At 37.8% G+C, this 16,096-nt stretch overlaps 1 protein-coding gene across 2 annotated transcripts in view; it reads right to left on the bottom strand.

Annotated features, from left to right (window-relative positions):
• The window catches only part of pde1cb (phosphodiesterase 1C, calmodulin-dependent b), a 173,183-nt gene extending 158,681 nt beyond the window's left edge, over positions 1 to 14,502 (bottom strand). For both annotated transcript variants that reach the window (XM_088329611.1, XM_088329612.1), the window contains exon 1: positions 14,170 to 14,502. In XM_088329611.1, coding sequence (XP_088185737.1) covers positions 14,170 to 14,407 — 238 coding nt within the window. In that variant the 5' untranslated portion in view covers positions 14,408 to 14,502. The remainder of the gene's footprint in view (positions 1 to 14,169) is intronic.
• Between the last annotated feature and the right edge of the window lie 1,594 nt (positions 14,503 to 16,096).

Genomic DNA, 16,096 nt, shown 5'->3' with positions numbered 1-16,096 from the left:
CTCAAAGCGTCCAATAGCGTCCGCCTCACAGGCAGAAATTTCTGGCCGTGATTCAGCCGCAAATGTCTGTGTGACCGGCCCCTAAGGATCCTGGGATCCTGTCAAACTTCAGTTTACGATAACTAACGGGGTTTGTTTTTTTTATTCTGGCATCTAAACACACCACATGATGACAACTAGCAGCCACAGCAGTGTTCTTTTATTGTGATTTCAAACCAGCGCAAGTATTATTTTGACTCCAGTTTAGACTGTGACAACACACCTAGGCTATCAAGGGATCTATAAGTAGGCCTATTCAAAACATATATGCTTAACTTCTAGTCGATGGGCCTTTTAACTTCATCCAGAAATAAAAATTGTCTGATCATATACAGCAGAAATTTATCTGGTGAATTTATCTAGCAGTATATTCACCTGTACTAATCATGTTTCATGCATTTGCCCTTATGCAATGAATTTTAAAAGTTGCTGAGTGCTTTGCATAACACACTCAACTAAGACTGCATGTGTTTTTCCCCATATACTTCTAGCTTTTAGTGCTACGTGAGATGGATTATTGAAGCAGGCCTGTGTTTTGAATAACACTGTGACCGACCCAAATAAAAAGAGTATCAAAGAAGGGTAACTGCAATCTCGTGTAACCTTAGCCATCCAAACAAACTCGTCCATGTTGGCCATGGAGTATGTCTTAAAGAAATGTGCTCAACAAACAAAAAGGGGGATTGTAAAGTGAATGCCAGTTTTGGACAGTTTCCAGGTGGCCATCCATCTTTGACATATTGGCATGAACTAAGATTCTGAGGGCAAGAAATTTCATCAAACTGTTTTGTGTGGCTTCTGGGTAGCCAGTCAAATGTATGAGTTCCTCAACACTTAGTTTGATGTTTTTTTTAAATCCAAACAGTATGTGCTGCTACATCTCATTTAGGTCGTAATTCTACATGAAATAATTTTTAGTTCAGCTGTTAGAAATTGTAAGGCAGGATAAAAGAAAAACATACTTTTCTGCCTTAGGCTTTTGCTGAACAAAAGCTGGGAATCTGGATCCAGCCATGCCGTGGACTTTGCGATTGCTATCTGCATTTTTTGTCGTTTTCAAACTGTCCTCCATGTGCAATTGTTTTTATATTCCTCAAATATCATTCCATCAGTCTTTTCCTGGAAGAGGTCCCGGGTCTGGTGTTCCCTACCCAGCCAACTTGACAATTTAAAAATTGTGGTCAAGATTGTATAAATTCGCGCAAAAGGGGAAGAATGGTTTGATCCAAGTAACATGTTTTACTGTACGAGAAACTCATACACATCTTAAATTCAGGTGACTGTGTTGCTTTCTCTCTTTATTCTGTGTGTGTAATACCACATACCATCCCTAATATCTAATTTTCATGAATTTCCTTTTGTTATAGTATTAAACATGCACATGAATCCAATTGCATTGAGAACTTGTGTGCATATCTTGATTAAAATATCTTGAACCTCTAAAACAGTACAAAAGATTCACCGTTTCAGCCATGCCCCAAATTATGAGAGTGATTTTTATGTGTCCTGATGAGAGTCTCCAAAAGCAGGAAAATCTCAAGAGAAATATTAGTTTGTCTCTTGGGATTAATTTGTCAGTTGATTCTTTATTCAAACGGTTTATTGACACGAAACAAACTTAATGTTTCCATATGGAACAGGGAGAACATGATTACTAAAATAAACTGCATTCATTGTGATAAAACACAAAAAACAAATGAAAATCCTGCAACAAAATACTACCTTTTTTGAAAAAATTGACTCTTAATTGCTTGTTTGCTAATAGTCTGGAATGTTTGCACACCTCAAGCGTGAAATTACACAACCAACTATTGGATCCACTACACTAAGTAGCAAGTGCCGTTCTTTGGAGTTGTGATGTAAAACATTTACCCTACGTGAAATTAGAGTTGTTCATTTGGGTGATGATTTTTATGTCCTTCTTATAGTTGGGGGCTGGGCTGCGAAGGGGGCCAGAGCTTAATTTGTAAGTGACAGAAGCATCCATTTCTAAAGAGAAGGTGATAAAATTCTTAACAGTAAATTGGACTTTTAGGTAATTAATAAAACTCAATTTCCAATACCACCAATTCACTTTACAAATTAATTTTTTTTACGACACACACGCCCCAAAATAAAAAATAACAAAGCTTTTGAAATTATCACCGTCACTTGACCTTTAAATTACACCATAGAATCGACTGTAAGACTCAGTATACATGAAAAGAAGCAACATTTGCTGTATTCTCTGCTTCCCGAACCTAATGCTTGGGCTGCAACTAATGGTTATTTTAATAATCTATGAATAGGTTAATTTTTCTTTTGATCAATCGGATATGTAAAAAGACACATTTGTCAATTTTCCTAGTAATTTTTTTCTTTCTTTATCAGCAGCACTTTGTGCAATTTTTCTATTTTTATCTTTTTATTTTTTATTTTGAAGTGTTTGACTCTTACATTGCAATTTGTTTGTCATGATACAATGTTAATTTTAAAATGTTTTTTTTAAATGCAAGATAATGTATTTTTTACTTCTTTTTTTTAAGCTTTGAGGTGTCTTCTGTCAGAGCAAAGTGTGAGGAAAACACTCAACGTCACCAAATAAAATTCAATGCACTTTTTTCTTGCATTGATGTAACATGCTTCGTGGGTCATAAACCGTGCAACACAATGAATCATTGAGGAAATTGGTTGCTCAAGCCTTTAAGAATCTATTTGAATCGATTTTTGTCAATTTGTTGTCACAGCTCTACTTAATGATAGAAGTCCATAGAGAAGCCTGTTCAAATGAAAAATTAAAAAGTGCATCTTCAAACGTTATTTTACAGCAGGTAAAAAATAACAGTCAAAGGAAATTTTTTTACAATCTTAAACAATGTATTCCAAACATAAATTAATCACCATTTTCTCATGGTTTCAATAAGTGTACACAACATTGTCCCTAAGAAGACAAAACAAGCAAAAAAAGCCAGTACCATAAAATTCAGGCTATAAAGCACACTTGATTGTATGCCACACCCAGTACATTTTTAAAGGAAAAACCCTTTTGTACATACATAACCCACACCTTATTATAAGCCGCATGTGCCCCAATGGAAACATGAGATATTTACAAAAAAGACTGTACACAGAAAGAGTAAATAATATACTGTATCTCAACCTCTTAACGTTACTCCGGCCCGCCGGACTTTTGATAAAAAAATATTAGTCTTTACGATATCAACAGTCACTGGAATACGTCATGCCACATATTATTGAAAAACTCTTCGGAATCAAGATATGATGACCAGTTCAAAATATACTCATCAGAGAACCATTACTATCAGCCTGAAACAGGATACCCAGAAACTATAAAGCCGAGGTAACTCACCATTACGTCCCGTGGCTGTCTTCAGCTTCTTTGAATATCCACAAAAATGAACCCAACCAAAACGCACAATTAATAAGAATCCGTCTTAACATTTCTGCTTCGTTGGACATTCCATCTTGTAATTCGTTCGTTTAGCCACAATTTTTCAGTTTACAAATATGGTATTTCGCCCTCGCCTTTCGATTGACACCTTTGTCATGATAAGAGTATGTTCATGCTGGTTTTATTAATGCACAAAGCACAAAGTTATATTAAATTTGCGTCTTCCTCGACACATAATTCCACGTGTCGCACTCTTATCTTTACTGCTCGAGCACACATGGTAGCAGTTAGAAAAAAAAATACATAAATTGTCCGCATGGTTGCATAAGTCACAGAGTTGAAAGCTTGGGAAAAAAGGCTTATATTCCGAATTTTACGGTAGTTTTTCTTCCCCAGAAGTTGCAATCAAATACATATCATGCAGTGTGAATGAATAGTTATATTTTATGCCTGGGTCCATTTATACTTCAGAATCGGTGTCAAGATTATTATTTGTTGTTTTTGACAAGGGGCATTATGGAGGAGGTCTCATAGCTGTCGCTAGGCAACGACGGGACCTTTCAGACGGAACACACACACATTACATCAGGACAGTGACAAGAGGTTAGTACGGCACATGGTTCTCATTAGGCTTTGTGTTTTCAAAAAATGAGAGTTTTGCTACTATACCCTCCATGACATCAGCAGCAATGATAGAAATAGAGCATCAATGACTGAAAACATTCGCTTTGTACATACATAGTTAAAAATCACACAGGCACCTGTACCTTCTTTTTGCATGTTGTCCTTTCAAGTTATGCATTGAAATTGCCAATGCCCCTTTTTATGCAACACCATTGGCTGAAATAATTAAACAATTCTGAATAAAACGAATTGAACCTCAAACTGTTCTACACACAAAAACAGATTTGAAATTAAATTAGAAAAGTAGAAAAACAATGATAGAAAACACATCTAATGTGAAAGAAATCGCAGGGTGTCCCAATTATTTTAAATGCAAATTGATTTACATGTTTACCCAATTAAATGCTCAAACAAAAATAATTCAGAGAGTAAACACTGAATGTATTAATGATATGGAACTGAACGCAGCATCAGTTGTCTTAAAGCAGATTTTCTCAACTGTTGGGTCACTTCTCAAAAGTGGGTACGGAGATCTATTCTTAGTGGGTCGCAGGCCTTTTTGCCACGGACGCCGTGTTCAGTCAATCAGCATTGTCTCAATTGTGTTGCAGGTGTTGTTTTTTTTCTTTAAGCAACTCATATTCGATGTAGGCATACATGCCGGTATATACTGTACAGTACTTAAAGTATTTTTGGTTTTGCTGGTCTTTTTTTCTTAATAAAAAGATTATATTTTCTTCTATATCCGATTTAAGAGCAAAATCCTTTTATTCGATTAGTTGGAGAAGTAGATTTTTTTGGGGGGGGGGTTATTTGTGTCCCAGCTTGTCCTTGAGGTGGAACCTGAAGTCAGACCAGTTGAAAATCACCAAAATAAAACGATATAGCCAGCCTTCAAAGGTGAACTGCTTGAAACCACTATTATATGCTTATGCCCATTCATCGCTTCGCATTATACACATTCTTGAACTCTTTTGTCAAGTTGAAAAATACATTTAGTACTGTCTGCATAAGTCACAGGCAAAGTAAATAAACCAAAGTTAATAAATCAAGCTCTTAGGAGGGTTCAAAAAAGGTTACGACTTAAACGCTCCAATTGTTTACCTAAGCTTTGAAAGCCTAAACCACATCTAACGCACGTCAGGAAATAAGACAAACGACCGCCGTAAGTGAAGTAAAAGGCAAACTTTTTAAATGTTACTCAAAACATTACAAAAGGTCTAAAGTACAACTGTGGATTGTCCAGATATACCTGTAGACGAGTTTGTGTATAACAAAAGTGAGTAATATGAGCTAACAGATGAAGCAAGCTCATTAGTACTTTCTGCATATCTGTGGAATGACAAGGGTCTTTTCAGTCACCAAATCGCAATCACCACAGTGACAGTCTTGTAATTAAGACACCAAGAGACAGGGCAGAGTTTTCCCTTGCTAAATGCTCATTAGAGGTGCCCTTAAAAAAGGTAATAGCAGACACCCGAGGGAACTGTCTCACAAGCAGCAATGTGTGATGTCAGCCTCAGCATCCTTACGGAAACAGAGTAAACAAATGCTAAAGATGGCTAATGTTATTTTTGGGGGCAAGAATCAACATAGATGCAGTTCAAAAAGGAAGTAGACCAAAAACATCAGCAGTGTTGGGTCAACAGAATGAAAAAAAGGAGAACATTTTTGTTAGGAAACTGGAGGAGTCAATTTAAATAAATAAAAGAATATCTTGCACAACACAAAGGTATTTTCCGCTACACAAAACGTTCAGGCCAGGTTAGCAATATTTTACATGTTGCTTATGGTTTTTTTTTTCTTATTGTGGAGTGATATTGACTATGTTTTGTATATTTTTACCCAATGCAACATCTATTGCAGCATGTTCATCCTGGAAGGGGGATTACCTCTTGTGTGGCCCCTTCTCAATCAAGATTTCTTCTTTTACTCATGCTTACGGCTTGAGTTTTTACTTGCTCTCATGCCGGTTTCAGTTTAGAGGATGGTGTAATAGTGGCCTGTGCAGTCCTTTAAGACATTTTGTGATTAAGGGCAATAGAAATAAATGTGACTTGACTTGAATGGATGCTCCAAACAAAGTTCCGATGATCTTTGCCAACGACAATAAATATTCTGAATCTAAAACGGTTGAGTATGAAATGTTCTTGAAACTTCACTTTTACTAACTTAAATGATTTCAGCTTGTTTCTGAGCGTCCGGCAATCTGTACTTTAAAACAGTGATATTTTTTGTAGTAAAGCATGTCAAATTTGATTCCACACAATATGGCTTCTGTTTCTCTTTTCTGAAATCGCCACTCCTAAGTAGTTAGAATTAAAATACAATGAACAAATTAATTTTGGACACGACTTCTTAACATGTCATGCATTCATAAAAAATATTTTAAAAAGGGAATGGATGCTGCTATAAATAATCTTTGAATAAGTAAACAGTGCCACATGAAATTCTAGGAAGTTGAAGTTAAAAAAAAAACTGCAGGGAATGGTGACAATTGTCAGGAGGTAGACGACTGAACACCCAAGCGTCACCAGTCTGGGGGAAGGTAAACTCAGAGAGCCTACACTGTGACATAGTCACCCAGGTGGAGGCTTTCCCTTCAGGGCCTTAGAGCTTTGACGCAATTGCAATTGAGCTAATGACTTGTAAACAAGGAGCGGTTATCTAACAGCTGAAGGGGTGTATGAGAGTTGAATGAACTTAAGTGAGACAGTGAAATATTCTGAAAAAATAAAAATAATAAACAAAACAAAAATCATTTTTAATAGCCTGTTTGTATGTTCATAATACTGAATGCAGTCTTGGACCCCTCCCTCCCGCTTCCAGTTCCCTTAGCATAGTATTGATGTGGTTTTTGTATTAAAATGGATAGATAGATAGATAGATAGATAGATAGATAGATAGATAGATACTTTATTCATCCCCGAAGGGAAATTCACTTTTCCAGCAGCATCCCTAAGCTGAGAACAATCGAAAATAACTGAGAACAATCGAAAATAACACGGGAGCTGCTGGAGTGGCTGCCATTCGTGACGGCGCCGGAGAAACGATTCATGCTGAAAAGCTAAGCAATACCTGTTCAAAAATAAAGCAAGTATATTTGTTTTCAATTAGTTTGATTTCAACTTTGAATGGCGATACACACATAAAAGTACGTTTTTTTTCAAGTAAGATTTATGCATATTCATTTCCTAAGAGCATCAGTTGTAATGCAAAGTGAGACAAGTTCCATGCTGTCATTACCATTTTTTCGTGTTGCAAGTCAGTCATCCCATATAAGACTAGTATCCCCCCAAAAATATATATATATTCTCAGGGCACTAACGTCTGGAGAAAACATTTTGAGATTTCCAACTTACATATACACTAAAATATTCTTAAATTACATAAATCAAATATGATGAAAAAGTGGCACTTATGTAACCACTTTTTATCACCCGCAAGAAAAGAGTGTGGTGGCATTGTTTTCGTTTCATATATATATATACAGTATATATATATATATATATATATATATATACCGTATTTTCGGCACTATAAGGCGCACCGGGTTATAGGGTGCACCCCGAAAAAATAGTTTTTGGTCCCATTTTTGACATACATACGACGCGCCGGATTATAAGGCGCTACAATGGGAACGTCGACAAAACAGTCAGATAGTTCAGTCAAACTTATTACCCCCTTAACATTCCGAAAGCTTGCAAAGACGCAAATACGTGTCGAGAACACGTGCGGATGCGGTGTCCGTACGATGTCACTCAAATGCATCGTTCCATCATTCGGAAGGTTAAAGTCTTGGGATTCAAGAAATGCCAACCATTCCTTAGTTTCTATTTTCTTTTTCGCTCGCAACTTTACTGTGCATATGACAATAAACACTTGGAATTGAGTTTAATTTAAAAATAGACACTCCATTCCATCCATTATCACAGAAACATCGAGTTCAGTCTGAAACAAGATACAGGGATAATATATATAGCCAGAGTAGCTCACCGAAGTCGTTGTGTTCATAATAATGTGCAGCCGTGGTCCTCTTATATCCGTGAGTTTAGTAAATCCAGGAGAATAAAAGACTTACAAATACAAAATAGTAAAAAAATGCTTTCTGTATGCCGTGAGCCACGTGCTATACGCATTCATCTTTTTTGGCCAATTGCAGGCTTTGTTTTGCCGTTTAAGCCAATGCCAGCCTGTAAATGATAAAAAGGATCCGCCCCTTGACCTCCGAATAACTTTAGCCAATAGTGATCGATTCAACTGATGATTGACACGTCTTTTTAGGCCAATTGCAGGCTTTGTTTTGCCGTTCAAGCCAATGCCAGCCTGTAAATGATAAAAATGATCCTCCCCTTGACTTAACTTTAGCCAATAGTGATCCATTCAAATGATGATTGACACATTGGTTAGCCAATGAAACGCCGGTAAATAAATCCCAGCATACACCGCGGACTACTTGGCGTTCGGGGGAAAATCTAGTCGGCGACTGTAAGTTAGTTGCAAGACTTTGCGAATTAATATTGATCCATAAATAAGGCGCACTGTATTATAAGGCGCATGGTCAGCTTTTGAAAAAAATAAAGGCTTTTAGGTGCGCCTTATAGTGCGGAAAATACGGTATTTATATACATTATATATATATATATATATACAATGTGGGCAGCATGGCAGCACAGTGATTAGCGCGTGTGCGGCACAGTTCTGAGGTCATGGGATCGAACCTTCCTGTGTGAAACTTGCATGTTATCCCCGTGCTTGCGTAGGTTCCCTCCGGGCACTCTGGTTTCCTCCCACATTCCAAAAACATGCATGTCAGGTCAATTGGCCGGTCCAAATTGTCCCAAAGTGCAAATGAGCGAGTTGGTCGTCTGTCTCTGTGTGCCCTGAGACTGGCTGGCAACCAGTTCAGGGTGTCCCCTGACTGAAGACACCTGGGATGGGCTCCAGCACCCCTGCGACCCTACTGAGGATATATATATATATATATATATATATATAAAACCGCTGTGTACGCTTCCCACATCTACATTTAGGCTGGACTGGATGATGAGGCTTTTATTGCAGTTGCTGCGACGAGCGACACAACATACACACACCATGAGATTAGCACCTCCGCTGGTTCTCAACATCTATGAGGGAAATTAGCATTTCAGTAAAGTACAACGTACGGCAAAACTAACATAAATGGCGACAGAAACAAAACAAAAATAAATCCAAACAACTTGACAACTCAACATTTACATTACTGTGTATGTTGCAAGATTTGTCAGTTGTGGTTTTAATGTTGTCAATTAACTTTTTGCGGAGCACCAAAAGATTGTGGCTTACCGTTAGCAGCACGCTGGAGACTGCTAACAATATCGGCATACCGGTCATAAAATCAGAGGCTGGACTCAATCTTACCCCATACCAGCAGGTGGTGCTTTTGGACTCGTCATTGCAGGACACTTATACACAAACTATACAAACATATTTCAGCAGCAATTTCAACAAAACAAAAGTTATTATTATACTTGTTACGTATATAACAAGTATACGTAACAAGGTATGATCATGGCGCTCCAACAGATCCCAGGAAATACATCTGATACAACTGCGTTTTTCTGGATTGAAGTAAGAAAAGCCAAGATTGCGCAGAACCCATCTATTCCCAGGCCACTGGTAGAGGGTCAGAGTCTTTAGATGACACAGAAACCACCACACTTGGGGTGAGATTTGTTTTAACACATATTTGTCTGTTTGTCCACTTAAGAAAAGAGAAAAGATTAGATATGACCACCATCGTTAACTGGCAGTAAGGCAGGTTACCCTAGATGTGAAAAATTCCAGGAAAAAAATAACTCAAAACTTTCGGTTTTATTGACTCAGCATTTTTTTCGAGAAAGACATTAAAAAGATATATAGAATGGGAGAAAATCCCAGAAATTCACAAGATTAAGGGGGAAATAATCCTAATCTTGAAATAACAACCCAAAATGTACAATTACCGTACCTAGCTCATTTGAATTAGAGAATTGGCGCTATTTCCCATCTTCAAAAAAAATAAACCCACAATTGAATTGGTGTGCTTATTCCTGTCAAGGACACCTCTCCCGTAAGCACCAGTGGAGATATTCTGTATTAAGGTTTGCCTTCAAAGGACCTTGAGATTCATCCAGTGAATAGCTACTTTCATGGACAACATGCAAAAACCTACTTTGATGTGAACACTTGCTCTCATCTACAAGCATGCAGCCATCCAGCCGCAGGAAATAACACAACAGCTGTATGGAGGAGGAATTGAATGCCCCTGGAAAATGTGTATCATAACAAAAGAAAGGGTTTTTTTTCATTACTTTCCTAGATGACAATTGCAGCGGAAAAGATGAGCCCTTGTGCTCGTCTCCTCTGAGGGCCCAATTCCGTTTCCATGATAACAGGTTTGGAACTGGGTGAGTGATTGTGATCCTTTTACTTATGTGGCCTTCAGCTGATGAGTACATACAACTAAAACATAATTGTTTTGTACTCATCTTCACCTTAAGAGAAAAACTGCTGACCTTTTTAAAGAACTTACAAAGGCCTTTCAAAATTAAAAGACTATGTGAAAATAAATGCTTGAGTTTTCTTGCATATTCACCTTCGCTACAGCGAAAAGAAAGCATAGCCAGATTTGCACAAAAGGACTTCATTTTGGAAATATAATTTAAACATTTTTTATAATGCCAACCCACAATAATTAAAGCAGTTAAAAAACAGTTTAGATTGTACAGTTTTGCATACAGTATGTACGGTCATAAGAAGAAATAAACTGAACTCTACACGTGCGTTACTAGTAAACCCAGGTCATCATGTTTCTGGCAAGTTGGCTTGAAAGGAAAACACTGAACAATGGGTGGGAGGATAGCATAAGGGAATAACAGGCAAAATGAGGCTAAGAATTTGGTAAAGTGATAATAGTCAGTGGTACCTTTACTTACAATCTAGCCATCTTATGAATGTTTCGGTAACCAAAGTTCGCATCAAACTAAAATCTTCCCTGTTATCAGTTTACCAGTATCTAATGTTAGTGACGCTACCACAAAAGGTTTGTGCAGGTATGCACCAAAAGCATCCAGCGTGTTCCAGGTAGGTGAAACCCTTGCAACCCTGCTGCATTCGATTTCCAAATGGTTTATTCCGCTAATTCATTGGTTGCAGCCGGGAAATGCCACAGTCAGAACTGCTGTGTCAGCTGCACAATGAAGACAATGATCCAGAGTAGCTGTTATCAACCGCAAAAATAAAGGATACATTCGCTTGCTGGGGAAAAACTGCAGACTTTTATAGAAAAAAAGCCATACTGATAAAGCCAGAAACTGACAGGCAATGGAAATGTTCGATGAAAACCGTTTGAAACATTTTTAAAACATTCCACGTTCAAGACAGACACAAGAATCGCTGAATCGATATTTTATGCATCCAGCAGCACAAGGAGTGAAAAGGCTTGCCAAGTGGATTACATTTACACTCACTTTCTACATTTTATCAGTTTTATTTGGTTGTTTGAACCGTTCTTGGTTAACAAACCTTTGTACTGTACAGTAACTTTATCTTTTTGCATTTCTTTAGCCTTATTTCTCAATTTTCTTTATACTACTGTGTTATATTTATCAACATTGACTGAACATTAGTGTACCTACAGTGAAGTTACAGTTGACTTACTGGGGGATTTGTTGTATTTGATGACATAGGCCGAGATGAATCCTATTTGTTAATTTCGATGGGAAAACGTGTTTTGATCTACAACCGTTTCATTTTACAACGTTACTGCTGGAATAATGTTATCGATCGTCTTTGAGTATTGTTATATATACTTCATTTATGTATTATCTCTATACATTTCTTCCCCAGGACCATAACCACCCTCAACAAGTGTGCAAAACTGTGAAAAATATATATATTGCCAGTTGGAGTAAAAAATGTGCCCTCATCTCACATTAATTGACTTTTTATTGGAAATATTTGTTGCTGCTAAGAGTTAGTGCACCACTTTTATATTGCATGCATGCCAATGTTTTGACATTCAATAGTGGTAGATTCTATCATGCAAAACACAATCAGCCTTGAGAATATTAAAAAACATTTTTTTGTGTGATTGTTTAAAACAGGAAGGGGCAAACTATTAAAAAAACGGGAATCTAATGTGATTATTGGAGCGGTATTGTTAAAGTCAATCATTATTAAGACTATTTCGTGGCCATATTTACCCAAATAAAATACATATAATGTTAATATATTACCCGTGATAGTAGGAGCAAGTACTCACACGAGGCTCTCATGATGGTTCCAAGAGGAAAAAGAGACCGCCCCTAGGGGGGGCGTGGTTTATTTCACGTCATTGAAAACATTAAACACATAAACACGACTTCAAAATAAGAGATTATAAGATTGATAAACGTACAAAAGATGCAATTAGACTGATTATTAAAACGTTACTTCATGTGTGTGTGTGTACGAGAAACATTGTTTTTATATTTAGTAATATAAAAACAAGCTAATTACCTTGAGACAGAAATTCAAGAGATTTACATTGAAAACCTGACAGGTATATACATGGCAACCCTCACAAGCCACCTGATCCATTAACCATGAAACAGATGACCTGGAGCTACAAGAGAAAAGACTTAAACTTGCTTTAAAATAAAGCAGCCGAAGACCAAAATCCTATTCAGGATTTGTTTTACCTGGTTTAAATTTTAAAAAGCAGATTTTTTTTTTTCAAAGCGGTAGGCGTTTATAAAGGGCGAAATGCGGTAGTCCCAACTGTAAAGCGGTAGTGTTGGCAGGTATGCTATTGTTATAATGCACTATTTTCATTGCACGATTATTACAGCTATGGACAGTCTCCAAGCATTACCTTGTAAATATGTTTCCCATTTATCCTGAAATTCTTTTATCTTGTTTTTCTCTCTCAAGTCTATATTACATTTTACCCTGGAGTACCATGTCTGATCTCCAAACAATGTTCACTACATTGTTATCAATGAGACTAAAAACAATTTCATTCAAGTTTCATATCCTGTTATTTAGCTTTTACAAAAAGGATGAAATTGATAATACTGAAATTGTTGCTTTATATCTAAGGTTTTAGTATTTAGCCCTAACTATGATTAGAAAAGCAGAAAATAAACTCACATGTAAAGGAAAGACTACAATTGACATTTACTAATTAATTCTACAACTTGCGAAAAAAAAAAAAAAACTAATTTAAATGTCACGTTAAAATAAAACAAATAAGATATATGCTCACTTGTGATTCAATCAATGAGTTACGCTAAAATTATGTTGACTGGGTAAAATAATCACACCTGTCAGCCTGTATTCAACGTTTTTGATCATTTCAAATTCTATTAAATCGGACTCAGAGGAAAGTCAGGAGAGCGCAAAGTAAGGGTAGTCACCAGCAGATGCTCTGTGGATTATTAAAGGGTTCGCAAAACGACTGAGGCGGTGTTGAGGAGAAGCCACTCGCAGCAATGGCCAACTTCATGGCAACCCTCACAAGCCACCTGATCCATTAACCATGAAACAGATGACCTGGAGCTACACCTCGTGGGAAACCACTACATTCAGGACTCTTGTATTTTGCTCAATTTGAGGACAACCGATGCGAGCAAGAGAAAAGCCAGTCGCTCTGTGCCGTACCCACACAAGCAGAGTGGCTTCAACATGGACGATGGTGTGGCGAGGGTCCAAGCGTTCTGAGGGGTGAGAAAGCCCCTACCACACAGGGGTGGACGGGGCATGCGTTTTGAAGTAAGTGGGAGGCTAATACCTGAAGCGGTGTTTGCTTTTGAAGAATGTCCTCTAATTTCGTATAATGACCATTCACTCAAATGCAATTTAGTGAATAGTGTCATTATTTGTAGATGTATGGATGTTATTGTTTTACAGTCCTATGCTCTCAGTCTTTCATGTCAAGGTAAATTTGTGAAGGTGTGGCGCTACTTTGCGGTTTTCACTTTTCACAGGAGGTTCTGGTCCCCATAAACCGCAAAAATCGAGGGGTGTCAACACTCAATTTTTGACTTGAGCAGTAGTTCATGAGGAGCGCGTTGAAAGACATCAGTTCGAGCATCTTTGTAAGTACTCACCGCTGGTTTTATTGTGCGGGACCTGGGCAAATTTCTTGGCCGCATCAGAGTCCTGTAGGCTGAGGACCTCCACAAGCAAGTGCTTGGAAGTCTGTCGACAGACTTGGCTGGGCGCCTTGAAACCCCTCTTCCTTGAGACCTCCTGGTGGCTTCTTTCCGGCTCGTGTCTTTGCGGCTCCGAGCCCACTTTGACCAGAGCGTGGCGCGTCCTCGTCAGGGCGGATGTTACGGAGCCCATCGGCGTAGGGGGGCGAATGCCCACTCTTTCAAAATGAAAAACTCAAACTTGTAAGTCTTCAAATGAGAGCTTTAGTGAATTTCCCGGTCGTTTTGAAAGAGCTTCTCGGGACGAGAAGCGAGATTTCAATCAATACTAAACAGAGTTCAGGTAGGTCATGTCGGCGTCTCCCTCGATGTGCTTTTCCGCCCCAGTCGCGTCACTGTCGAAGAAAGTTGCCCCGTCAACGAAGCGCGTTCTCCCGGGATGCTCTTCTCCGGAAGCGACTCATTTTTGTCCACCGATAAGAGATAGGATCAACATGAACACAACACTTTTTTAAAAACGACTTTATTCGAAAACATGTGAATTAAATGGGATTTGAACATGCATTTATTGATTCGGGTAAGGATCGCGAGACTTAAAGGGACAGTGTGTGATATTTGACCAATAGACGTATGTTGTAAACAAGCACGAAAATTGGTCGGTGGCAAGGGCGTTACCAGAGGGGGAATCAGTGCCCACACAAGAAAACACTCCGCCCACCTGAAGAAAACTGTATGTGGTGGTTAGAGCAGTCTAGAAAAAAATAAAAAAAAACACACACACAAAGAAAAAATAGAGAGAAAATAAGGTTTAAAATTTAAATAAAACGAAAATAAGTTTAAAAAAGCTGGGGGGATGACATTAGAATTCCGGGGGAACATAAAAAAGAAGAGGGCAGCACGGCAGCGCAGTGGTTAGCGCGGCACAGTTCTAAAGTCATGAGATCAAACCTTCCTGTGTGTAGTTTACATGTTTTCCCCGTGCTTGCGTGAGTTTCCACCGGGCACTCCAGTTTCCTTCTACATTCCAAAAACATGCAAGTCAGGTCAATTAGGCGGTCCAAATTGTCCCTAGGTGTGAGTAAGCGAGTGTGTTTTCTGTCCCTGTGTGCGCTGCGACTGACTGTCAACAGTTCAAGATGTCTTCTGCCCACTGCCCGAAGATTGTTGGAATGGGCTTCCGGAACCCCCACAATCCTACTGAACCCCAACGACCCTACTGAGGATAAGCGGTGCAGATAATAGTTGGATGGATAAAATAGAAGAAAAAAGAATAGGCAAGAAAAAAGAGAGTACTGGCAAAAAAAGAAGAAAAATAAAACATAAAAGGTATAAAGGAGAGAAAAAAAACTAAGAAAGAATATGAGAGCAAGAAAAGAGAAGAAAAAGCAAGTGGAAACGAACAAAAAATAATAAAGGAGGAACGAAAGAGAGAAAAATAAGGAGAAAGCAGGCAGGAAAAGATAATAAAAAGAGAGGAAAAAAGGAAACAAACGACGAAGAAAAATACAAGGAAAAATAAATTTAAAAAGATAATAGGGGGGCACTTTGTTCAGTATATTATTAGTAATAATGTTTAATTCCACACAAAATAAATGAATATGTTTTAAAAATGTATACTCTACTAAATTGTAATAACATTGATTTTTTTTCACTCTGCCGTGAAATTTAACTCATTTACAACTTTTTAGACTAAGCAATTTTAAGCTGGAATCCCTGCATGAGACAACAAAATATCTATTAAAATGTTGACTTTTTATTTTAACAAAAAAAAAAATGCAAATTGCATGAATGAAATATAGATTTTAAAAAAAGAGTGAGTCATGAAACACATCCTTGAAAAACACTGGAAACAGTGCTGTTCAACAAAGATTTGGGTGGGTAA

Source organism: Urocampus carinirostris, chromosome 1 (genome assembly GCF_059441175.1).
Source record: "Urocampus carinirostris isolate Australia breed hairy pipefish chromosome 1, RoL_Ucar_1.0, whole genome shotgun sequence".
NCBI classification, from domain to species: domain Eukaryota; kingdom Metazoa; phylum Chordata; class Actinopteri; order Syngnathiformes; family Syngnathidae; genus Urocampus; species Urocampus carinirostris.
This window is presented reverse-complemented; position numbering and strand designations above follow the sequence as displayed.